This window comes from Staurois parvus, unplaced genomic scaffold (genome assembly GCF_062004578.1).
Source record: "Staurois parvus isolate SC_StPar_1 unplaced genomic scaffold, SC_StPar_1.0 ptg000476l, whole genome shotgun sequence".
NCBI lineage: Eukaryota > Metazoa > Chordata > Amphibia > Anura > Ranidae > Staurois > Staurois parvus.
The window spans coordinates 3,327,336-3,354,550 of NW_028318272.1; the positions used below are offsets into that span (position 1 = coordinate 3,327,336).

At 41.0% G+C, this 27,215-nt stretch overlaps 1 protein-coding gene across 1 annotated transcript in view; it reads left to right on the plus strand.

Annotated features, from left to right (window-relative positions):
• Positions 1-26,703, plus strand: part of HEATR3 (HEAT repeat containing 3) — a 68,909-nt gene extending 42,206 nt beyond the window's left edge. Inside the window, exons 12-15 of the mRNA XM_089689478.1 lie at positions 10,904-10,992; positions 11,167-11,310; positions 15,971-16,147; positions 21,045-26,703. Coding sequence (XP_089545604.1) covers positions 10,904-10,992; positions 11,167-11,310; positions 15,971-16,147; positions 21,045-21,173 — 539 coding nt within the window. The 3' untranslated portion in view covers positions 21,174-26,703. The remainder of the gene's footprint in view (positions 1-10,903; positions 10,993-11,166; positions 11,311-15,970; positions 16,148-21,044) is intronic.
• The last annotated feature ends 512 nt before the right edge of the window (positions 26,704-27,215 follow it).

Sequence of the window (27,215 nt, forward strand, 5' to 3'; positions counted from 1 at the left end):
AGGTGAAAATAAAATTACACTAAAAAAAAAAAGAAAATGCAGCCACCGCATGTGAGAGTTAGTAAGCTGCAATATAATACATTTTTGTTTTTGGGTTTAATAACAATTAAAGCATTAGTCAAACTTAGCAAGTGTATAGATGTGGTGAAGTAGAGTGTACTAAAATGCATACATCCTAATGAATGAATGAGCAGTGTGTTTTTCTGTGTTGTGTAGAAGAGCAAATCTGTGCACTTTTTTTTTTTTTCTTACAGGACACGTTCACTAATAAAACATGCACATCATAAGTTTCATGGACACTTGCCAAAATGTGGGTTTATTTGTCAGTACTTATAGTTCAAAAACTAGCAAGCAAAATGAAAGATGTAAATGTGTTTTAATGCAGTCATAAAGCATTCAAGTTATGTATTTTCTGCAGATAAAGGGGTTCTTTTTTTTTTTTTCATTTCTGAAACAATGGAACCTGTTTGAGTGCCTTCATCACATTGTACAACCATAGAACAGCTGGACAAAGCTGTACACATGCCATAGCCATGATGCTTTGCTTCACAGTCGTAGTAGTTTTTAACACTGGGTGCACAGTTTGACAGGCAGAAACCCCTGTCAAACTCGCCAATAGATTTCAGTGGGGCTGCACCACAACCGTGAGCCAAATGCTCTGCTCAAAGTTGCGGCGTGGTCTTGCAATGGAAAATTGCCATTCGGCAAATTAAAAAAAAAAGCATTCAGGAAACAAGAGTAACACCACCCCAGTGCCTGTCAGCTGTTGCTATACTGTTCTCTAAACAGTGATCCACTACAGATTAGATTTCAGAGGGCAGTAGGCAGTACTACAGCACTACATTCTTAGTGAAGAAACTTTTCTAATAGTCTCTGGCAATGAGCGGTCTTGCCTGCAAGTTAACAGTACCTATAAGCTTTAGAGCACTGTTTTTCCTAGAGATAAATATAAAAGTCTTGCTTTTGTGCATAGACCTACATACGTCTCTTAGCAGGTGTCTGCACTAGTCTTATTACAATCACAAACCTTTTCTAGTCAGGGTATTGAGCAGACTGCAGCCAACGGAGGTGTTTGCATTCTGTAGAATAAAGGATTGAGGAACAACTCTCTATTTTCATGATAATACTGTAGGAGAGGATCCCTCAACTATGATAAGTTGCGGAATTGTTTGACTTCTGTCAATGATTCAATCCGCTTTATTTTTGATGGCTAGCTCTTTAACTGGCATCATTACTGGAAATAGTTCTGTATTGAAATGTGTTTTTAATGTGTACCTACATTCCACTAGGAAGAGTAAACAGCTCAGAGAAAAAAAAAAGAAAAAGAAAAGATAAATACTTCAAGGTCATACCATTATGTACAGCTGCTCCAGCACCCTTGAGTCTCAAGCTCTGCAAGACCGGGTTAGTGTTGTGTAACATCTGTGTACCTCTAGGCTGTACCTTTCTTAAGTTTTTGATAGTGGGGAAGATTTGGACTGTCAGGTTTTTATTTCTGTCCGTGTCCCATTGGGGAGCTTTATCCCTCTATTTGCACTGGTGCCCATTGTCGCTGAGAAAGTGAACGGAAATTCTAAATTTTAGAGGTACCCCCAGGCAAGAGGTAAGGCAAGAACTTCCAAGGAGGGCACCTATTCAGGGAGAACTGATGGCAATTTTCCTCACTTTGGGAAATTTTCTTTAACCACTTGCCTACCAGGCACTTTTACCCCCTTATTTACCAGGCCAATTTTCAGCTTTCAGCGCTGCCGCACTTTGATTGACAATTGCGCGGTCATGCAACATTGTACCCATATGAAATTTTGATCATTTTTTTCTCACAAATAGAGCTTTCTTTTGGTGGTATTTAATCGCCACTGGGCGCTTTACTTTTTGCGCTTTAAATAAAAAAATTGCCAAAAATTTGAAAAAAAAAAAAAAGTTTCTTTGTTTCTATTATAAAATTTTTCAAACAGGTAAATTTTCTCCTTCACTGATGTGCGTTGATGAGGCAGCACTGATGGACACTGATAGGCGGCACTGATGGGCACTGATAGGCAGCACTAAAGGGCACTGATAGGCAGTACTAATGAGGTGGCACGGATAGGCGGCACTGATAGACAGCACTAATGAGGTGTCACGGATAGGCGGCACTAATATGCAGCACTGATAGGCGGCACTGATGATGGGTACTGATAGACGGCACTGACTGGCATCACTGCTGGGCACTGACTGGCGGCACTGACTGGCACAACCGCTGGGCACTGGTGGGTGGCACTGGTGGGTGGCACTGGTGGGCAGCACTGGTGGGTGGCACTGGTGGGTGGCACTGGTGGGCACAGGTGGGTGGCACTGGTGGGCACAGGTTGGTGGCACTTCTGGGCACAGGTGTGTGACATTGCAGAGTGGCACAGGTGGGTGCACTGCTGGGCACAGGTGGGTGCACTGCTGGGCACAGGTGGGTGATCTGCTGGGCACAGGTGGGCGGAGCTAGTGGGCGCACTGCTGGGCACAGGTGGGCGGAACTTGCGGGTGGCACTGCTGGGCACCGATCATCAGGGCACTGATCATCGGTGCCCTGATGATCGGTGCCGATCCCCGCTCTGACAACTGCCGGTTCTCGGCAGTACTTTCCTCACGATCTGACAGCGTGAGGAAAGTGCAGCCGAGAACCGGCACTTGCATTTCCCTCTGATCAGCGTGTCATTGGACACCGCTGATCAGGTGGTAAAAGGCCGCTGTGATTGGCCTTTTACCACATCACGTGATCAGCTGTGTCCGTAGGACACAGCGATCACGGAGATCGCCGGGTGCGCGCCCCCTGGGGCGCGCAGGAGAGCGCGTTCTGGGGGGACGTCATATGACGTCCACTCAGAACTGGCCGGCCGCAGTGCAGCCGTCATTCGGCTATCTGCGGTCGGCAACAAGTTAATGTTCTATTGTGTTTATGCAACAGGAAAGAAGGGGAAATTTTCCCAATGATACGCAATCAGTAAAATGTAAACTTGGGGAGAAGGGATAATTGAGTTGAACAAACATTTCATACTTACCTGCTCTTATCGGGTCCCCCACCAGCGTTCCAAGCCCTCCCCCCTGCTGAGTGCTACAAGAGCAAGCTGCTTGCTCTGGGGGCACTCGCTCCAAAACCACCTCTGTATATCTATAAGACACTCAGAGCACTGCTCAGCCCCGCACACTCCGCACTGGCTGTGATTGACAACAGCGGCAGCCAATGAGGAGGGAGAGACCTAGGAGAGCCGCTGCTTTCATGCACATCGCTGGATCAAGATTGGGCTCAGGTAAGTATTAGGTGGGCTGAGTGGGAGCTATATACTGAAGGGTTTTTTTTCCTTCATTATTCTTTAGATCCACTTAAAAGAAAAAAACGTTTGTCTATAAATACTGTAAATGGACAAATATAGACTTCCAAAAAAGGGTACATGGGTACATGTTGCTTATCTACAGGAGATGTTGACACTATTGTATGGTAGTTGTATTCTGTGTGCATAGGGAATGAATGTGGCAGACAAATCTTTGATGAATAACCTATTTGTTTTTAGTTCCCATTATTGGTCATTATAACTTTGGTAATCATGTGAAAGTACCCTACACAGATAATAGTTTTTTCCAAAGCTGGGTTCCTTTTGAGTATATTTCCTATGGTAATAACCCCAACCCTGCTAGTGTGTGTAGACAAATTTTCTTTGCATCTTACTTTTTCTACACATTTCACTTGTGTTTGAGATCGATTTAAGACACTTCTGAAAAATTTAAATTCAAAGAAGCCCCTTAATGGTAAATTACTTTAGAACCAAAAACTCTCCATAAGACAAGAATTAACTTATGACACACATAACAAACCCTATAGAATCTTATACACAGATCAGCCATAACATTATGACTATCCACTATAACCTGTCGATGCATGGACTCTATTAGACCCCTGGAGGTATCTGGCATCAAGCCATCAGTACTAGATACAGTGCCTTGAAAAAGTATTCATACCCCTTGACTTTTTCCACATTTTGTCATGCTACAACCAAAAACATGAATGTATTATATTGGGATTTTATGTGATAGACCAACACAAAGTGGCACATAATTGTGATGTGGAAGGAAGATGATAAATGGTTTTCAAAATATTTTACAAATAAATATCTGAAAAGTGTGGCGTGCATTTGTATTTAGCCCCCCTGAGTCATTACTTTTATAGAACCACCTTTCTCTGCAATTACAGCTGTGAGTCTTTTTGGGTATATCTCTACCAACTTTCCACATCTAGAGAGTTACATTTTTGCCCATTCATCTTTGAAAAATAGCTCAAGCTCTGCCAGAATGGATGGAGAGCATCTGTGAACAGCAATTTTCCAGTCTTGCCACAGATTCTCAATTGGATTTAGGTCTGGACTTTGACTGGGCCATTCTAGCACACTAATGTGATTTGATCTAAACCATTCCATTGTAGCTCTGGCTGTATGTTTAGCATTGTTGTCCTGCTGGAAGGTGAACCTCCGCCACAGTCTCAAGTCTTTTGCAGACTCTAACAGGTTTGCTTTGTATTTGGCTTCAACCATCTTCCCATCAACTCTAAGCAGCTTCCCTGTCCCTACTGAAGAAAAGCATTCTCACACCGTGGTGATGCTGCTGCCACCATGTTTCACAGTGGAGATGGCGTGTTCAGGGTGATGTGCAGTGTTAGTTTTCTGCCACACATAGCTTTTTGTTTTTAGGCCAAAGTTCAATTTTGGTCTCATCCGACCAGAGCACCTTTTTCCGTTTGCAAACTGCAAACGGGACTTCTTATGGATTTTATCAACAATGGCTTTCTTCTTGTCACTCTTCCATAAAGGCCAGATTTGTGGAGTGCACGACTAATCGTTGTCCTGTGGACAGTTTCTCTCACCTGAGCTGTTGATCAAGCAGCTCCTCCTCTGATTAATGCTCTTCTTGTCCAGCCTGTCAGTTTAGGTGGACGGCCATGTCTCGGTAGGTTTGCAGTTGTGTTAGGAGTATCAGAGTAAAGGGGGCTGAATACAAATGACACCGCACAGATATGTTTATTTGTAAAAAAATTTTGAAAACCATTTATCATTTTCCTTCCACTTCACAATTATGTGCCAGTTTGTGTTAGTCTATCACATAAAATCCCAATAAAATACATTTACATTTTTGGTTGTAACATGACAAAATGTGGAAAATTCCAAGGGGAATGAAGTCCTGTAAGTTCTAAGGTTGGACCTCTAGAGATTGGACTTGCTTTTCCAGCACATACCACAGATGATAGATTGTATCGAGATCTGGAGTATTTGGGGGCCAAGTCAACACCTTGAACCTCGTGTTCTTCAAACCATTTTTGGAGTTCATCAGAACAGGCCACGTTCTTTTATTGCTCTGTGGTCCAGTTCTGATGCTCATGTGGCAATTGTAGGCTTTTTTGGTTGTGGATACAGGTCATCATAGGCACCCTGACTGGTCTGCAGTTACACAGCCTCATACGCAACAAACTACGTAGCACAGTGTGTTCTGAACTTTCAGAACCAGCATGAACTTTTCCAGCAATTTGCATTAATGTAGCTCTTCTGTTAGATTGGACAACATGGGCTAGCCTTTGCTCCCCGCTTGCATCAGGAAGCTTTGGCTGCTCATAACCCTGTCACCGGTTCACTGGTTTTTCTTCCTTGGACCACTTTTGGTAGGTCCTGACTACTGCAGACCATGAACATCCCAAAAGAGCTTCAGTTTTGTAGATGTTCTGTGCCAGTCGTCTAACCACTACAATTTGGATCTTGTTAAAGTTGCTCAAATCATTTTTTTTTCTGTCTTCAACACACCTTCATAACTTCAGGGACATGTTCACTTGCTACCTAAAAATATCCCACCCACTTTTCAGGTGCCATTATCATGAGATCCATGTTGTTCACCTTACCTATGAGTGGTCATAATGTTGTGGCTGATCAGTGTATGTACTGTACAGTACATTATGGTGATGTTTCAGGACAATATTCTATAAAGTTAGTGATTGGTAAGATAAAAAGCTTCCATGTTTAAATTCTTTTTGTATGTATTTTTATTAACATGACTTGATGACTGTGTGTGTGTATGTGTGTATATGTATGATCTGTGTGTTGTTGGATGTACAGTCCCTGTCTTATGGCGAGTTTTCTGTGTCTGAGATGCTTCAGAGATTTATGGGTGCATTTGACCTACAGCTGATCTCCTTCCAACCTACATTTGCCCTTCTTTGAAGTTGCATTTACCTGCTTCAGGTTGCTTTGCTTCCTCTTGGCTTGTGTGGGAGGAGAAGCTGTTCTGGCACAAACAAGAGCTCATATACACTGCCCTACAGAAAGCACAACTGTGTTGCTTAGTACTTCAACCTTGCATCCATTCATTGATGTATTGCACCTGTCCACCCTTTTTCATCCTTCCCAGGATGGAAATATTGGGTAGCGCATAAGTTATTTAGGCTCACTGCTTGCTGAACAAATTAACGAACAGCGGTATGTTTTGGCACTTTGTAGTGTCAGACGTATATGCAAATGTTTGTTTTTCAGTGTAGTCATACTATAATTTTTCCTGGGTTTGTATGACATTTTTTTTTTCTCCCAGAAGTTTTGAGTAGCTACCGCCGTAAAAAATTGAGTTAATCACAAACTAAACTATTTAGAGAGCTACAGAAACATTCAAATATGTATTGCTGCATCATTTTTTTTCTGGAATGTATTTATTTTAGATTTTCTTCAGCCATAGTCTGCTTCTTTGTCCCAATAACAACAAGTGCATAAAATATGTAAAATGTGTAACCTCAAAAGGAAACAAGGAGAGAAAAGCAAAGTAGACATTTGACATCACCAGCCAAGGGCATGTCAAGTATCTGTCACTGGCTAAAAACATGATGGCAAACATATGATTGGTTGTAATGTGACTTTTGCATTTTCCTTTGTGTGTGTGTTTTTGTTTTTTTTTTGTTTTTTTTAACTATGGACCCTTTTGTCTTTTATTCCTCCTTATGTGTAAAAAGTACAGGAAAGTAAAAATGCATTGCTCAGTACACTATAGCAGTATGGCCATATTGGTCCTGATGTCTCCTTTCTTTGTTGATCACTGAGGAACACTGAAAGTCTCACCTTTGCGTTGTATTGCCACCTACAGAAGGATTGGACTCCCTAAAAAAAAAACCCTATAGGCCAGCCCAGGATGACCCCTCCTACTATCAGCATGTCTCAGTTTTTTTTTTTTCCTTTTTTTTAGTGCCCTGGGAGGATGGACGTCTTTTCTTCAGCTCTTCTGTGTAAAAGACCAACCTATTTTTTGCTATCACCATTTTTTCCAGTCAAGACTCCTTTCTGAGGCCTTGCCTTGTATTGTTGCCTTACTGACACATGGTCGCAACATTGCCCATGCTCAAAGTTCTTTTAAAAGAAAGCTTTGGGTTGGACTGCTATAGGCTTCTGGTCTCATCTCCCACATAGGTCTCCTGTCAATAAATGTGCAGGGGACGCTTTTTGGTTAAAGTGCTAGACTGTGGAATCCATCATCTAAGTCTCTAGCTCTCTGATCTCAGATTCAAAATAATACCAAAGGGCATCCACTTAAGTGTAGCATTAAAAAGACTTTAATGATGGAAAGGAAATAAACAACTCACAAAAGTAGCAGAATGTGGTATCTGTCATAAACACAACCTGGTACAGATACCATGTGTACAGATGGTAAAGCACTCCATTCCAGCATATGCCTCATCACCACTGGCCAGGTGGAATAAACCAGGAACTAGGTTCCAAACCGGGGACTGGGAAGTCAAAGATCTCGGTGGAGTGTAAGGCTGGACTGGAAGTGACCACATAATTCACTGGAATGCAAAAGGGGTCATGGGTATGTGTTTGAGTCTATTAGGCTCCTTTTTCAAACCTATGGAACCTATTGTGAGGGGGGGCTTTTGTAAACAGCCAGGACTACATTTCTCAGCATTCAGAAGGTGACAAAGGAACTACTACTGGGATTGGATTTATAGCAAGTAGTTACATGGAAGGCAACTACAAATATCTACTAAAATAGGAACATTCTAGTAATAAGTAATTTAAAAAAACAATCCGTGTAAGAATGCAAGTATAAATGAAATGAAAATTCGTATACAAAATGTGTAGTTGCTCCTTGTGATTGCTTTCAAGATAAAGATTTTAAAAACAACTATACAGATTTACCAACTGCCAACAAGGTTAAAAATAATGAAATTAATAAAAAAAAATTAAAACTTTATTTCTATTAATTTGGTTATATTAACTAAATTTCTGCTCTTACCCATGATGTGAAATTCCTAGTTTCCATCATATATGAGAGGCAAATATCTCAACAGGCTGCCTTATGCTGCATTTAACCCTTCTCTGATTTTGCATATGAACAGTTGTGTTGAGTCCTAGGACTTCCTTCTTATCTAAGGTACAGTTGTGTCCAAAATTATTCAACCCCCAATGCTGTAAAGGGGTTTAGGGACTATAGTGTACATTTGGAATTGTATTCAGAATCAAATCCTACAAGGACGTTGTAACTACCCAAATGCAACTAAAATGACATCAATTGTTTATGTAATACAGTAGTAAATGGTTCTTATGTGGTTTCTTCATTGCCACAATTATTCAACCCCTTAAAGACTACCACTCTGAAGAACAGAGGTTCATACAGGTGCTTTCCATCAGGTATTGAAAACACCTGTGGATGTCACCGAGCAGCAATCAAGCATAATAAGCACCAATTAGGCAGCTTTAAAATGACTGTGATACTCAGCTCCTTCTAGACATTTACTGGTGTGGTTACAAACATGGTGAAGGCAAGAGAATGGTCCAGGAAGACAAGAGAAGAGGTGATTTCTCTTCACAGGAAGGGCAATGGCTATAAGAAGATTGCAAAGATGTTAAACATACCAAGAGACACCTTAGGAAGCATCATTCGCAAATTCAAGGCAAAGGGCACTGTTGAAACGCTACCTGGTCGTGGCAGAAAGAAGATGCTGACTTCGACTGCTGTGCGCTACCTGAAGCGTAGAGTGGAGAGAAGTCCCCGTGTGACTGCTGAGGAACTGAGAAAAGATTTGTCAGATGTGGGTACAGAAGTTTCAGCCCAGACAATAAGACGCACACTGCGTAATGAAGGCCTCCGTGCCAGAACTCCCAGGCGTACCCCCTTGCTGTCTCCAAAGAATAAGAAGAGTCGACTGCAGTATGCCAAAAGCCATGTGGACAAACCACAAAAGTTGTGGGATAGTGTTCTGTGGACTGATGAAACAAAATTAGAACTGTTTGGGCCCATGGATCAACGCTATGTTTGGAGGAGGAAGAACAAGGCCTATGATGAAAAGAACACCTTGCCTACTGTGAAGCATGGTGGAGGGTCAATCATGCTTTGGGGCTGTTTTGCTTCTGCAGGTACAGGGAAGCTTCAGCGTGTGCAAGGTACCATGAATTCTCTTCAGTACCAGGAGATATTGGATGGAAACGTGATGCAGTCCGTCACACACCTGAGGCTTGGGAGACGTTGGACCTTTCAACAGGACAATGATCCCAAGCATACCTCCAAGTCCACTAGAGCATGGTTGCAGAGGAAAGGCTGGAACATTTTGGAGTGGCCATCGCAGTCACCAGACTTAAATCCGATTGAGAACCTCTGGTGGGACTTAAAGAAAGCAGTTGCAGTGCGCAAGCCTAAGAATGTGACTGAACTGGAGGCCTTTGCCCATGAAGAATGGGCGAAGATACCCGTAGATCGCTGCAAGACACTTGTGTCAAGCTATGCTTCACGTTTAAAAGCTGTTATAACTGTAAAAGGATGCTGTACTAAGTACTAAGATTGAATGTCACTTGGGGGTTGAATAAAACTGATAATGCTGTGAGCACAGAAAAGACATTTGTGGTTATTTCATTATAACTGTTATGTTATATTTGTCTGACCTACAAGTGCCTCTTTAATGTAAATGTAAGCAAGATGACTGAATGATCAAAAGCAATGTCAAACTGGCCAAAACACTCAATTTCAGTGGGGGTTGAATAATTTTGGACACAACTGTAGTTTCTGCCTTTCTCCTAAACCCAAGGCTTAATTCTTCCATCATTTTTTATACTCTAGTTCACACAAAGGATATTTCCCTCCATTGTTTGGATGTGGTTCAGGCTGTGAATGTCTGCTTCTCAGCCACTGCGTCTTTCAGGAAGACGGATTCAGTTCTTGTTATTCTGAAGAGTGGAACAAGATCTCGATCCACCATTTGTAGGTGGCCAAGGCAGACCTTGATCCAAGCCTATGATTGTATGGATTAAGTTTAAGCCTTTCCTGGCAAGGTTCACTCTGCTAGCTTCTCTGAGCACTTCCTGGGCCACATCAAGCAACTATTTCTCAGATTTGCAGGGCTGCCACCTCCATCCTCTATTCACACTTTCCAAGATGGAAATTTGTGCCTCAGCTGATACCAACTTTGGGGTGTAAAGTCCTTTGGGTGACTGAGCTACTTCTCATCATTTTTTGGGGGCCTTTTGGTTTTTTTGTTTGCTGTGTTTCCCACCCCTCAGGTGGACTGCTTTTGGACTTCTCAGAGGTGAAAGATTTCCCGTTACCTCAATGTACAAGGAAGAAAATAGGATTTTTGTACTTTTAAATCTCCATTGAGGGACACAGGTCCCATCTCTGATTATGAACATGCTCCTGTTACTACTTTGCTACTAAATTGAGGCATAATGATAGTAGAAGGGGTTTATCCAGGACTAGCCTACCATTTTTGTTTTGCCAGTGTCAAATCCTAGGTGGCATTTTAACCCAAAGGTGTTCCTCAATAGACTTTATGAAAAGGATTTTACAGGGAATACAAAAATCCTTTTTTTTTTTCTATTATATTTTTAGGTTTTATTTGGGTTTTTCACATTTCTGTTTTGTTCATCAGATATTCCAAAACAGGATGAATTTTTAGAAGCTGCAAGCAGTGCTCTGCGAGCATTGCTAGAGACAATGGCCTCCAAAGGAATACCACAGGTATTGATGCAAAATGTATTATAAATGTAATTTTTTGTGTTGCATTAGAATTTTTTTTATATTTAAAATGTAATTGGACATTTTGGTCGTGTGTGTTTTTTTTTTTTGTTTGTTTTTATATACTGGAAGATTAATTATCCTCAGTTATTTCTGCTGTCTGCTTTTCTTTTACAGTGTATGACCCCAGAGCAAGTTATAAAATTTGGCGAGGGTTGTGTCGCTAGCAGTAACAGCAGCACAAGGGTGAATGCTGTCAGTATTATTGGGATTACAGGAAGTGTGCTGGCCAAGAGTGAAAACACTGCAGAAACACTGAAGGTACAAACTTTATTTACTTACTATTACCACAAAACCTTTTTCAAGTACTGGACTACTACCTGAGTAGGTGTTTTACTCCTAGCTGTAGATCTGAATCTTGTGGAAAATCTAGTTACTTTTATGGGAAACTATGTTTTTGACTTTTTTTCTATTTTGTGTGTTCTGTGTATAGTTTTTAAGCTGTGTTTGCTGATATTTTTTATTTTAATTCATAAATAATACATAATAAAGGGTTCCAAAGCACTATAGGTTGGTAAAAGAGTAAGTGCCACATAAGCAGGATCTAATGAGGACTTGCTTTGATTTGAACTTAAGGCTGAACTTTGACTGAATGTTTGTTTTTTTTATTTTTATTTTTTTTTATAGAATCCATTTTTCTTCCCTTTGACGAAATGCAATAGCTGCTGATGAGAGCTGTTATGATGTTTGTTATGATTTTTTTTCTTTTATGCAAATGAGAAGGTACTTGCAGCACCCTTTTGAGTTTAGGTTATTTATATGAGAGTCATGCAAGTCTCCATCAAGCAGCAGTAGAAAATTAGATCAATAATGTGATTTTTTTTTTTTTGTTCTTTCTTTCTTTCCCCATTGAGGGACCTAGGAATTCGGTTACTGGTGTGTTATACTCTTGTCTAGAGGCGGATTGGACAGTGGCAAACAGAAAAATTGTGGATAATCTCTCCTTTACCCCCCATGCATCAGTTTTTTTTTGTAGGAGGAACATCTTCTCTTCAGCTCTGCTGAGAAAAGTCTCACCAATTTTTGCTAGCCTGTTCAGTTTTATTTTTTATTTTATATATTTCTTTCATTGACTTCTGTCAACCATCCTCACTATTATATCCCTGAATGAGCTTAATTCCTATGTGGCAGCTAGTTGGATCAGCCTCTAATCATCCTGATATTTAAAGTGCTGTACCTGGATAAGCAGTACAAGTAAAAAAATGTGACCTTCAGGCACTGGCTTCCACTTGTGGGTCTTTCCATACCTTCTTGTCTTTATGAAATTTAGTCGCAGAGCATTTTTCAGGTCCCAAGCCGTAGTATTGCTCAGTGCTTGCCCGTCTCTGAAAACTCACTCTGTTTAACCCCTTCGTGCCTAAGGGTAAAACAAATCTAAATGCCTAAGCACAATTTTGCAACGTTGACCTGTGATAGTAAAATCGTACATATCATCACAACTATTTTGTACATCCAGGTGGATTATACCGCGTTTTTTTCAGGACAATATGGGCTTTCATTTCGTGGTAAATGATAATGGATATCTCCTGATGTTTTTTATTATCAAAGTAAAACTGGCCCAAAATAGTAAATAAAAAATTTTTTTTTCTATATTTAGCTGTGTTTCTTATTACCATAACCTACAACCAAAGAACAACCCAAAATAAATTCTCCGGCTCTTGACGATCACAGCGATTACCATATATGTGTATGTTACTTGTTGTTTGTACCCGTAGTACAGCTCTGAAACAATAGTGCGCATTTTGGGGGTTTTTTTTACCTAAAACACACTGACATTGACATTGACACTGACACTGATATCAATTTTTTTTTTAAATCCTGACCTTTGACTCTGACCTTGACTTTTGACCCTGACCTTGACCCAAACAATAACCCTGGCACTGAACTAGATCAAACCTTGATCTAGGTATTTTTTCTTTTATTTTTTAATATTTATTTATCTTTTTTTTTTTGTTTACAAAATGTTTTTTCTCTCTATGCCAGGAGTTCTCCATTCTTAGAGAGAGAAAACAAGGGGGCTGGGCTGCACAGTGACTGATCACTGTGATAGCCAATCAGAGGCTATCACAGCGATCATGTGACCCGGAATCGGGAGTCCCAGGTCCCGATCATTAGAATGGGACCTGGGGCTCTCAGTGACACCGCGGTCTTTGTGCTGGGAGTGCAGTGCGGCGCGCTCCCAGCACAAAGACAGGTATGCAAATATGCGGACCCACAGAAAAAAGCCCAGTTCCGTGAGGCCGCATATTTGTGTGACGTTGGCGTCAAGGGGTTAACGGGCTGACTGACCATTTGGAAACTCGGGCACTGCCCGAGGGCCCGGGGTCAGTAGGGGGCCCCATGAGATGCCCCTGGTACCTTTTTCATAGGCTTTTTTGAGTTTGGGCAAGGACACAGGGGCCCCATGATCCCCTATTGCCCGGGGGCCCCATGAGTTGTCAGTCCGCCCCTGGGGGTTAATAAGGTTATTTGGCTTTCAATGCCAGGGTAGCTAGCAAAATACTTTCATGCATTAAAATGCGCATACATTCAAGAGACAAAGTAAGAATTCTAAACCTTTACAAAACACTGATTGGACCTCACTTGAATATGAAGTTCAGTTTTGGTCACCAGTTCCCAGGAAAGATGTTGAATTAGAAAGAGTTCAGTAAAGTGCAGGGAAATTAATAAGGGCAGTGGAAGATCTTGGCTATGAAGAGCGATTACAGAGATTACTAATTCACTCTGAAGAAAAGGTGGTTAAGAGGAGGGGTATGATTACAATGTGCAAATATATCAAAGGAGACTACAGTAGTTGTAGTAAACGGTTTACTTTAAGGTCCCTGAAAAGGTTAGAAGAAAACCAGTTTAAATTTTAATTGCGGAACGAGTTCTTTAGGCCCCTTTCACACCAGTGCGTTTTTAGTGCTTTCTACAGAAACGCACTACAGTCCTTTTTAACATGGTTTCCTATGGAACATGTTCACATCTATGCTTATTTGGGCTGCTGCATTTTTGGAAAGGGTCAGGGACTTTTTTAAAATCAAAAAGCAGCGTATTTGCTATGATAGATTTCAGTGGAAAATCTGCTGAAATGCATGGTAGTACGTTTTTGCCACTTTTTGCAGTTTGCATTTTTATTCTGCCCAGCAGCAAAAAAAAATTCCACTTTAAAAAAACAAAAACTGAACAAAACGTGTCAAAAACACATGTAGAGAACCGCAAAACGAACTACAAAAAGCACTGCAAAATGGACAAAAAGCAAATGGCATAGGTGGGAATGGAGCCTTACTGTTAGAGCAGTAAAAATGTGAAGCTCCCTCACCTAGGAAGTGGAATTAGCTGATCATATTGACAACCCTTAGATGTCTTGTAGGAATTGTTAGAGAATAAAAATCACACAATTAACAACATGGAACAGAGCAAGTGGCTCTGCACTTAACGCCAGGCAACTCTAGCCACATAAGCATTATACGGGCCACAGCACCCATGTAAATGAGGCCTAAATAAAATAAAGGGGGTGGGGGTTCTGTGCTTACTGGTATGTTGAAACATCAAAGATCATTGTTTTTGAATTTTACTTAAAATTTGTGACACTTAAAACAAAGTTTGTGTACTGCAGCACAGTGATACTTTATCATCTTTATATACAATGTATAACTATGATGTACATTTTTGTTGTACAGTTTAACCACATGCCGCCCAGCCACTGTAGAAATACGTTGGCAGGGCGGCACGGCTGGGCAAAACCGCGTTTTAAAACGTGTGTTTGCAAAACAGGTAGGGGGCACGCGCCCGCCCTACCTGTCCCGCCGATCACGGCTGCAGATTTCAGTCGCCGGGTCACGGCTGGTTGTTACCGGCTGTGTTTCGCCGATTAGCAGCAATCACTGACAGAGAGCACGGCTGCAGTAGCTCTGCTTTCTGTCAGTTCCCTGTCAGCTCCTGACATGCTGAGCCGGAGAGAAGAGTTTATCTCTCCAGATCAGCGTGTCCCCCATGCAGTACACACTCCCGCCCCCTAGTAAAACACTCCCCTCACACAGTTAACCCTTTCAGAAAATAAAGTTAACCCCTTCCTCCCCAGTGCCATTAGTACAGTGTCAGTGTTTTTTTTGCACTGATCACTGTATTGGTGTCACTGGGGATGTCAGTGACCCCAAGTCAGTTCCCCCCCCCCAGTATCAGAATGTCCGCTGCAGTCCCGCCATAAGTCACTGATCGCCGCCATTATTAGTATAAAAAAAAATTAAAAATCCCAGTATCTTTACCGCTATTTGTAAACGCTATAACTTTAACGTAAACCAATTAATTTACACGTATTGGGGTTTTTTTTTAGCAATGACATGTTGCAGAATGCATTTTGGCTGAAATTTTATGACGAAATTAGATTTTTAAATTTTTTTTACTTGACATGTTTTATAGCAAAAAGTCCAAAATATTTTTTTTTTCTCAAAATTGTCAGCCTTTGGTTTTTTTATAGCGCAAAAAATAAAAATGCACAGGCGATCGAATACCACCGAAAGAAAGCTCTATTTGTGTGAAAAAAAAGGACGTAAATTTAATTTGGGTGCGGCATTGCATGACTGCGCAATTATCAGTTGAATTAGTGCAGAGCCGAGTAGCAAAAAGAGGCCTGGTCATTAAGGGGGGTAAATCCTCAGGAGGGCAAGTGGTTAAAAAAATGTGATTTAAACTTTCAGCAGAAGTAGAATACCCTTCCTCTTGTGCCCTTACGTGGACCATGAAGAACTCTCCCTGCTTGAAGCTGCTGATGGCCGGTATCTTCAAGGAAGCTAGAGCTTTGGAATATTTGGGTTTGTTCTTTAGGAGCACCCACTGCTGAGAAACCCAAATTAAGGAACAGATGGAGAAATTTTCTAGATGGGTAAAAATGTCACAAACCATTTTGTTCTTCATTTTTAAACTTTATCTCCTTCAGTTAATAGGAAGCTTCCTTCTTGGAGTTGCCAGTCACGATTCTTCCCTGGTGGTTTCCGGTGGAGCACTGGATGCCATTTTTGATGTATTTGCTGATGGTGATGAAGCGGAGAAGGCTGCTACGGAGCTAAAGTTACTTCAAGCCGTAAAGAAAATTCAGCCAGCTTTCAAATCGAAGGTAAACACTTGTCATCTAGTTTAATTATGCAGTAAAACAGCTAAAACAGTTTATCCTCTACCCTGGAGAAAACAAGCTATTAACCCTTGTAGTGTGGGCACAGACCCATTGCAAAGGATATTTTTTTTATTTCTCCCTGGAGTTGGGCTTTAAGCAGTGCACAGAAAGGAGCTAATAAAATGTAGTAATCTATAACTCACCCCACCAGAGCAAAAGGTGTTTTTCCTCAGAACTGGAAGAATTAATGGCATTTCTCTGAGAGTGCTAGTTACAGAAGTTTATAACCGCATATCCGCCACAGGATATTAGTATTAGAATTACAAGGAATTATTCTGCCATTCAGTGGAACATTTTCTGAAGTGCAGCCAGCTATCATGTGTGATCAAGTGTAGAAATGAGTAAACCAGTTAACTTAATTGTACAGTACAGGACACAGGCAAAATTTTCATACACATGGGGGTTGATTTACTAAAGGCAAATAGTCTGTGCACTGCAAATGCAGTTGCTTTATATCCAAGGGGAAGTTCTGGAAAGAGGCGAAGCTCTGCTGATTTCTTTCATCCAATCATGTGCAAGCAAAAATCCTTTTTTTTTTTTTTTTTTTTCTTTGCATTTTCCCCCTCAGATCTAGAGAAAATGCACTTGCAGTGCGCAGCCTATTTACCTTTAGTAAATCAACCCCTATGGGTTATTGACATGTACTTTCAGGTCACTGGCAAAGCTTTAGAGGACACTCCTCCTGGGTACCTCTCCTATAACCCTACCTCACTGTGGAAATCATCAGTTTTGTGCTGGTGTTTGAAAGGTAGAATTTTTTTTTAAAGTTCAGCTTTGTGGACAGGTAATACAGGGTCACCCTGTGTTTCTGACTGTTAACCTAAAAAATGGGGCTGCGTTTGGAATATTTTGGTTCTAAAATTCAACCATTCAGAGCTCAGTCTCAGGTGGATGCCCAGGTGTTAAAGCACACCACTGGTTTCACTAGAGCCCTTATAAGGTACTTAGGCTTTTTCTTCCGCCTTCACTACTGGGATTCGTTACAGGATGGTCTATACCTGGATTACCATGTACTTGTTACGAGCACGTTTATACTGTGCACCCTATTCCATGAGTACCCTACAGGGGAATACACTTGTAGCTATGGCTGAGACCAGGAAAAGGGAATCCATGTAAAATCACAGGCAAACATTTGCTCTGCCAAAGGCCTGCACAACACACTTTAGAGTGACGATGTGTCCCTTGCACTGGTATAATTCTAGCTCTGTCTCAGGCACACAACAAGCAACCTATTGCAGAATTCTTTGCATCTATGTCACATTTTCTCAGATTAAGCCCTGGACACAGAAGGAAATTGAGGAAATCTTGGAGGAAGCTGCAAAAGATTTTTCTCCCTCAGATTGTTACTGTATTGAAGAGGAGGTTTCAAGCGACATGCTTGCGAATGTTGAACAGTTCATTGTCTGTCTGCTGAAGCCTTATGCAAGCTGACTGTCCTTCATCTTACCATGCCCCTTTAGATACAAAGAGGCCTACAAAACCCTGCAAAACATTCCCCTATTCATGTAGTTAGTCCTTCCATTGCTATCCTAAACAAACATTTCCCTGTTCCTATTGAATATGTTCCTTCTTTCAAAGATTCAGCAGGTAGAGCTTTTAGGAGCGTTTCTTTCTCTTTAAGCTTGCAGGCCTAGCCATGTAACCAGTTCTTGCTGCAGTTTCAGTTTCAGACTGCAGCTAACGACAATGAACAACCAAAATAACCATGTCTTTCAGGATTGTGCTGTAACGCAGCCAGTACAGCAATTGCCTTCTGCTCTACTTTAATAGGTGCCCTAGCCTAGAGCTTGTCATGAGACAAATTTCCAGAATGGTTCTAATCTCCATTCACATGCATAGTATCTTATGGCTAAAAGCTTGGAGAGCTGAAGCTGCCTGCAAAAGGCACCTCACACGTATGCCTTTCCGAGGAAGATGTCTGTTCAGTGAGCCATTTGACCAATTTACCGAAGAGGTTACTGGTGGAAAGGTTCTACTTCTATAGTGAAAGGTCCCAAATCCACCTTCTTCAGAAGCCCCTAGTTCCTCAAAATGCAGAGCACCTGTATGCTCCAATCAGGCTTCAACTTCAAAACCTAAGTCCAGCCCTTCCTTTCGGCGAAAGGCTTGGCCCACCAAGGCCATCAAGCCTTCCCCACAGCCCTCTTCACTCTAAAGAGTGTGGGGACACCTGTTTATAGTTTGCTTCTCTCTGGTTCATAGATGTCCCAGACCTGTGGGTTTAATCAGTCGATTCTAAATGGTACAAAATGGAGTTCAACACTCTATCAACTCACTGCTTGCTTTCAAATCAACCATAAACTGCCCAAGAAGAGTTAGATTTGCAAAATGCCTTGAGCCACCCCTTGCTCAGGGAGTCATCATGCCAGTACTGCAACAAAACCGGTTCAAAGGATTCTACTCAAACCTGTTTGTGGTATAAACCCATTGAGGGTGTTCATCTTATTCTTGATTTAAAATCCTTCAAATTCTAAAGTTCCACATGGAATTTGCAAGGTCAGTAACTGCCTTTCTGAGACTAAAACAATACAGGGCATTTGCGGACATCCAGGATGGATCTATATGTTCTTATTTACCCCTACCTCATCAGTGCTTTCTGCATTTAGCATTGATGGACAACCACTTTCTGTTTGTTACACTACCCTTTGGCCTATCCTTTGCTCCCAGATTATTCACCAAGGTCTTAGCACTTCTGCTTGCCCTGCTCAGAGCATCCAAATCACAGGCTATCTAGATAAACTTCTTCTGAACAACTCCTCTCCCTTGCAGCTATCTGAAAATGTCCACAAGAATAGTCAAATGCTTCCTTGGCTGGGTTGTTGATTGCAACACATCTGCTCTCCAGCCTTCTGTTTGCCTGAAATACAGGCATACGGGTATATTGCTCACATGCACGCCCCCCCACCTCATCTGTGCTGTGATTTGCTATAGCACATGTTTGGCAGCAGGTCCCCAGCAAAAGATTTGTGGCTGGGACCTGCTGATTGGCCTTGTCCAATCACAATACCGAGCCCTGTGTTTTTACTATTAGTGCAGGGCTCTGGCACAGAGCAGCAATGTGGTTGTTGCTTCTTCCTACCAAGCAGGGAGAAAAAACAGCTACATCTATTAGTAAAAGCAGCACATATAATACATGTTGTTAGGCACACAATTAACCCTTTGATTGCCCCTAGATGTTAACCCTTTCCCAGCCGGTGTCATTAGTACAGTGACCATGTTCAATATTAGCATTTATCATTGTATTAGTGTTACTATTGATGTCACTGTCCATGTATCTCCCAGCCAGCCTTGACTAGCACCAGATTGCCTGCAACACCTATCACAGTCCCTCTATAAGTTGCTGATCCCCGCCATCACTAGAAATTTCCAGCATATGTACCATAGTCTGTAGAAACCAATTAATATACACTTTTACTGGGTTTTTTTTTTTTTACCAAAGACATGTAGACATACCTTTCTGGCCTAAATTTAACAGAAAGTAGAATAAATTTATTATTATTATACAGTATTTTTATAGCGCCAATAGTTCGCTCAGCGCTGTACATTACAATGGGAAACAATACATGAGACAGTACAATGACCATACAGTGTGATACACGAGGGGTACGAGGGCCCTGCTCCTTGGAGCTTACAATCTAGGAGGGAGGGGATAGTGGTACGGGAGGAAAAGCTGTGGTGGGAAGAGAGGAGAAGATTAGCAGTTAGTAGGGGGCGGGGTAGGCTTCCCTGAAGAGGTGGGTTTTCAGGGTGCGCCTAAAGGAGAGTAGAGTAGGTGATAGTCTGATGGATTGGGGTAGGGAGTTTCAGAGGATGGGTGATGTCCTGCAGATATATATATATATATATATATATATATATATATATATATATATATATATATATATATATATATATAAAATATTTTTTTTTCTTTAATTTGTCTTTTTTTTCATATCTACAATAAAAAATCCAGTGGTGATGAAATACCAAAAAAACTCTATTTGTTTCGAAAAAATTTGATAAATTTAATTTGGGTACAGTGTTGCATGACTGTGCAATTGCCATTTAAAGTAGCGCAGTGTTGAATAGCAAAAAATGCTGTGGTCATGAAGGGGGTAAAACCTTCTGGAGCTCAGGTGGTTAAAGTGCAACTTCAGTGTGGTAGGTGACCTTGAAGGACGTCAATCATTCCATACTACTTAGTATTGAGATGTGTGTATCATTTTCCAAAAATCAAATTCAAATGCACATTTCTAAACTGCATAGGTAAAAAACAGTTTTGAACAGATGATACATTGTTAGATTGGCCATACACCCATATTTCTTTCGTTCAACCTGTGGGCTGAATAAACAAATCTGACAGTTTTTTCACCATCCAAACTAAACAACACAAATGGATAAACCTTCTGCCGAGGCTATTGTATTCTGACAGCCACTACCACCAGCTGTCAGAATACCTGAACAGTGCCCACATTTCAGCCCAGCCCCTTCAATTGTTCAATAGAAACATGTTAGGTGGAGTGGGGTTGTCAGGGCGACCCACTGATCGAATTTTATTAGGAAACAGCTGACCTTCACTTGCTGAATGGCCAGCTTTGGCAAAGAATTGTTGCACATTGGTTAAGAATAAAGCCAGATGAGATACGTTTATAGATATGTGTACACTATTCTCCCAGGAATTTGTAAGAAGCTAAAGGATATCAAAACTCGCTGGCATCTAATACCCAAAACTGAAATCCGATATGTATTGACTCCCCTTTTTAGAAGTAGAGCAAAGTATTTTAATTTGTAACAGGTGCATCAGATTTAGCTATTTTTCTGTAACATCTGTGCTAATTTCACTATTTTTTCTTTTTAACAGTTAAGGAAAGAAGGCAGAGAAAAATACAGTACAGACCAGTTGTGCGTCCTGGACAATGTCAGAACAAACCTCAGACGTTTCATTTCTTACCTGCAAACTGTGGAGAAAAAACCCTCAAAGGCTAAATGAAAACTAGCTGTATTTTCACCCCAAAAAAGTTTGGGATCTTCCAGCCTTTTACATGCTTTCCTTTTGGGACTATTGGGAAGTGCATTTTTCCCTTTTAAAATCCATGAAAGCTTAATAAATTATATTGTTCTGGACTTCAACAAATATACATATTTTCTAATGTTTTGCAGCATTGCCCACCATTTTTATATAAGGTTTATTTGGTATACGTATTTTTGATTAACTGATATATTTGATTCAAAATACTGTAAAAAGTATATCCTTTAATTGTGATCATTTCATATGATCCAGCTTGTGGAACAGAAACCAAATTGAATTGCAACTCATTTAAGTTGTAAAAAAGAAACCTTATCAGACGTTTTAAAATGGTTATGATGGCTACTGTCTACCTATAAAATTGTGATGTATCTGTGCAGCCAATCCTTGGTTAATCTGTATCTCCCTATACCAGTGAAAAGCAAGCAGTGTTGTTCAGCTCTCGTGGAACTACAAGAGCCAGAATTGTTTGCCAGCTAAACAGTATACTAGATCTGGCAGGGCATGCTGGTGCCTAATTTCACACCTCATCAATGTTGTTTGCAATTTACAGTGGCACATGCCATTTGCCAGTTTGTTACCCTTGCCTTTGGCCTGTTCACAGCTCCATGGGTCTTTCCCAAGATGCTCGCCCTTATCCTTGCCCTGCTTTGAGATCAGTGTTTCCTCATTGTGGGCTAAGTGAATGTTTGCCTGTTGAAGATCAGTCATTCCAGGCTCTGTCAGCCAATACCCATCAGGATCCTCAATTTCTATACATCAGCTTTGCAACTGATTATTTGCGTTTGTATAGCTGGGCCTGATATTGGACACAGCCCTGTCCACGATTCTCCTACCTCAGGACAAATTAATTTTACAAATCAAAATTTAAATCTTCCTCTTTATTGAGGTACAGTATTTCTTTTGGCACAATTTCATAGTTTGCTCTCGTTACCTCAGCCTGTGTGTATCTCCCTCTTTTGGGAGGCCCTTGTTGTCCAGTCTGTAGTATGGGGTAGGAGACTTCTGTGCATCTCAGGTTTTAAAAAATTGGCTGATGTTTGTCTATGGGGTTTGCAAGTGCACCTTATAAATGCATACACTGCTGAAAGCAATTTTTGCAAGGTAACCTTTGGCTATGTGCTTTCTATGGACTTACTCTGATATGATCGTATTATAGATTTGATCTACTCTTCAACCCCTAAAAAAGAATAATCGAAACATGGTTATTTCCCATCGTCAGACACTCACTGTTCAAGTTTTGAATAAAAATGTTACTATAAACCCTCCTGGGTTTAGATGAATGGGTATCCTTGTTGAATTTAAAGCACTTGTATGTTTTTATGTAATCAGCCATGTCATCACGTTTTTATGGATTTGATTATGTAATTTTAGTGCGTATGAATAGAGACAAACATTTTATGTATATGAATTATAATGTTTTGCCTATAAAGTCCCATGAGAGTTTCTTCTTTTTGTTTATGTGGAACTCATCTTGTCCTTTCTTCATTCTGATCTAGACCATCATCTGGTCTTGAGTACCATTAACATACTCTCATTCCCTGTTTAAGGCCTTTGTGCAGAGTGTTGCACATATTGCTCCTTATGTTTGATCCATGTTAGCACCTATGGACCTTAACCTGGTTCTTCCAGTTTTTCAGTCTTTAGACTACCTGATGTCCTTTCTGTTCATCCCGATCTCCTGCCACAAGATCCAATCTTCCCACCTTTATGGTAGTTGGCTTTAATAACATGGCTATTGAAGCCAGGGTCTTGAGAGACAAGGGAGTCTGATTCTGCTATTCTTTTTCTTTTAATAGCCAGGATGGCCAGTCTGAGATAGATTCATAGCAGGACCGGAAAATCTTATAATGCTTGGTGTGAGACTAGCAATTTTAAGCCTTGCAAGTATGCGGTGGGTCATATTTTGGCCTTTGTCAAAAGATTGTTGATATTTGTCTGACCTAGAAAACCACCAAGGATCAGATCACAGCCTTGGCAGTCTCTTTTCTGAGGCCAATTGATTTTTATTCTTTGGCGCATGCCTTGGTACAGGGTGCCACGAGTATTGCCATCTTTTCCCCCATAGAATTTCAATTTACTTCTACCTGTCTTACAAAAACATCCATTTTGACCCCATTCGAGACCTTTTTTTTTTTAGTAGTTTTGATGTTGAAGGCTGTGTTTTTGGTTGACATTACTTCAACTTGTAGGGTCTCAGCTCTGGCTGTCCTTTCCTGCAAGCAGTCGTTCTTGATACTCGAACTGTGACAAGGTGGTTCTTCAACCTCAGCTGGTTGGGGAGAAAGTCGCTTCACACATTAAATGTGGTTAATGCGATCAGGATTTGCCTAAGGCTAGTGCTGCAGTTCGGCAATTGGATTCCCTCTTTGCATTTCACGAGGGCCCAAAGAAAGGTCATGCAGCTCCATTGGATTTGTCAGCTTATTTCTCAAACTTATGGCTTGAAAGGATAGGTTCCACTTTTCTACATGACGACTTTTTCAACCAGGAGTGTAGGTGCAGCCTGAGCTTTCCGTCATCAAATTTCAGTAGCTTAAGTTTGCAAGCCACTACCCGGTCTTTGTTACACACTTTTACAAGGTTTTACCAGGAGGATGTTGGAACCACTTAGGATGCTACCTTTTGGTTGCAGTGTTTTGCGTGATGTTTCTTTTTGTTTATGGGGCCTGTTGGCTTGCGCCTGTTGTGCCCTCCCTTCATATTCGGTGCTTTTGGACGTTCCTGTTTATAAGCATGAAAAAACTTGGTCTGTGTCCCTTGATGTGCAATAAAGAAATTTAGATTTTTGGCTTACCTGTAAATCGTGTTTTACGGCTTCCTGCAAAATTGAAGCCATTTCTACAGGTAACAGGTTATGCCTAGGAGGGGACTTCCTGTTTTTTTTTTGCCACTGTCCACTTACCTGTAGGTGTCACATAGCCTCTTTGTAAGGATTGCTGAAGCTGCTCTGTGTTTCTTGATATAATCCAAGAAATGGATTTTACAAGTAAGCCAAAAATCAAATATTTTCATAGACTACTGGCTACTCATTCCCTAGTAAAGGCCTTTGTTCAAGGTGTGACGTACATCACTTCTCGAATGCGTTCACCTGACACACCTTGGGATCTGAATGTGGTTCTGTCTGCTCTACAGAAATGTCCCTTTTGAGCCTATTCTGAATATTTCCTTGGCTGATCTTGCTGGTATGGTGTTTTATTGCAGTTATCCTGTCAGTGAGATGAGTTTTAGAACTTGAGGCCTTATCCTGTAAGGAACCCTTCTTCATGAAGACAAGGTGATTTTGAGGCCTCAGGCCTCCTTCCTTCCTAGAATGATTTCCCTTCTTAATCAGGACATTGTCCTACCATCTCTATGCCCTGCTTCTAAGCACCCCAAGAAAAGTCATTACATAGGGAACACACAGTGTGAGTTTACCTTTCTGCCACTGTCTCCATCCTTTGGATTCTGTTTTCATGCCTGAAGGCCCTCTCAAAGGCTGCCACCTGGTCCTCTGTTTACACATTTTTTTAAGTTTTATTAGCTGGATGTTCAGGACTCTACTGACACCAGCCTTGGCTGTAAAGTGCTTCAAGCTGCTCTTTGAGTTGGGAATCTGGTTCCCTTGATTTTGCCTTGTTGGCAGTGTTTGATATGGTGCCCACCCCTCCGTTGTATTTCTTGGGTAAGTCCCATGGTCAAGACTTGAGAATCCTGTGTCCTGTATTATACAATGAAGAAATAAGGTTTTTTGACTTGCTCTGAAATCCTTCTCTTGAAGTACTATATAGGGCACACCCCTCTTTTTTTCCTTTGCTTGCTTAAAAATTGAGGATTGCTTGGAGCCAGAGGTTTTGTTATATGAGCTATTCAACAGCTTTTATTAACCGTTTGCCAGTGTCCTCACCTGAAGGTAGTAGTATCTAACTCAGGCCTTGAAATTTCCACTCGCCTGCTCGCCAATGGCGAGTGGAAATTATGGTGGGGGCGAGTGTGTCCCCCAGGGCCATCTTGCTGAGCAGGCTCGGAGCTCAGGCCAGATTTGTCATTGGCACTGGGAACCGTCAGACTGCTCAATAGCTGAGCACAGTGAAAGCAAAGGAAGGAGTGTGTGCTATGTTCTCTGACTCCCCCTAGAGTGCAGTACCCGACTCTGTGAGTGAACAACAAAGTACTGCAACTTTTTATGTGTGTGTGCCTACCTAATTTCAGCTCACTCTGGTCACATGATCCTCTGTCAGCCAGTGGTGGCTACAGGGGAGGGGAGAGGAGAGAGCACTTAACAGCGCGTGTGTGTGTGTCTGTGTATGCATGTACATGTGTGTATCTGTACATTTGTCTGCATGTATGTGTGTGTACATATACGTGTGTGTGTTTTGTGTATGTACGTACATGTGTCTGTGTGTATGTACATGTGTCTGTGCATGTGTATATCTGTGTATGTACATGTATCTGTATGTATACATGTGTCTGTATGTGTGTGTGTGTAGATGTGTCTCTGTGCGTGTGTATGTACATGTCTGTGTGTGTGTACAGGTGCCTCTGTTTGTGTGTGTTTGTTGGTGGCAAGTAACTCTTAAGGCCTGGCTAGTAGCTCAGGACTTGAAATTTTAAGCCCTGATCTAAACCATGGTCAAAACTTAAAGGAGCCTATGTCCTGTACTGTGCTCCAAGAAAAGAGACAAAATCTTTATTTTTGAGTTTCCTGTAAAATCGTTTTCTTGGACTACAGTACAGGAACGCAGGACCCTCCCCTCTGTTTTTTAGGATCTCTCTATTGCTTGTTACAGAGCTGAGGCTAGCTTAGGGAGAGGCTTCTCTTCTCTCCTCTACTTCTAATACCTCAGAAACCAATATGTTTCTGAATTGCAGCAGTAAGCTGTTGTTTTTCTGTACTAGACCTCAGATGGGCATTTATTTTTCCTTTTACTATTCAGTACAGCTTGTTTATTCTTCCTCACCTCTCCCAAAACCCATTTGCCAGAACTTGTCTGCGCTCTGCCTGCATGGACTACAGAACAACGCAATTACACCATCGGGTCATGTGGTACATTCAACCTGTAACTGTAGACAATCAATGTCACCAGTACTGTCTATTACCTCCTAATCGCACCAACAAATTCAGATTCAGCCCATCAAATTTCAATTTTGGTCAGCACTATCATTTCCCTTGGGTGTTTGGTAGCACATATAAAACATCACTCCCACATGGATTACCCCTGCAGGAAGTGATTTCTAAGACTCACGGGAGATGTCGTTTTTAAATCTATACTGTAGCATTTTTTAAAAATGTGTATGCAGTTTATTAGTTCTGCTGTAGGATGCTCTGCAGACACATATAGGAAGACATGAAGTCCTTAGCTGTCTACTACGTTTTCATCAATGATTGCAGTTTTGCTTTTGGTGCATTTAAAAAAAAAATGTAACATTTGTGTTTTGGGGTTGTTGCAATACAGATATGTTTAATAATAATAATGGAAAAATTAAAAAAAAAATAAAGATTTATTTGTCCATTTATCTGTTTCATGATGTTTCTCTGGCATGTAACATGGCAAGAACAAAAATATACTGTGTTGCTGCCTGAAAAATGATGTAGTAAAATATGAACATTGTAGTCATGTTAAGGTTTAGAAATTAATTGGGATGAGCCAAGTAATTTTAACAAAATTGATTTTGCAGCAGAATTACCAATTTCTCTATAGAGTAAACCTTTCTTATTTTGCAGCTTACCAATTCTTTGATGTGATGACTGCATTCATTTTCTTTTTTGGCTTTCTTTCATTTATTTTCACCTGGTGATCCTGCCAGTAAATTTGGTATTTTTCAAAAGAACAAGCTCTCCAGTAGAATGTATCCTTTACAGAGATGAGACAAACCATTAAACTCTAGCAGAGGTGATTACAATGATCAGCTTTTAAAAACCTTTATCCCAAAAGGGAAAAAACATAGGTTGATAGCCTTTTCTTCAGTTCTGCTGAAAAATGGCTAATTGTTGTTGGTGCCTTCATTTGGGCGGCACAGTGGCTT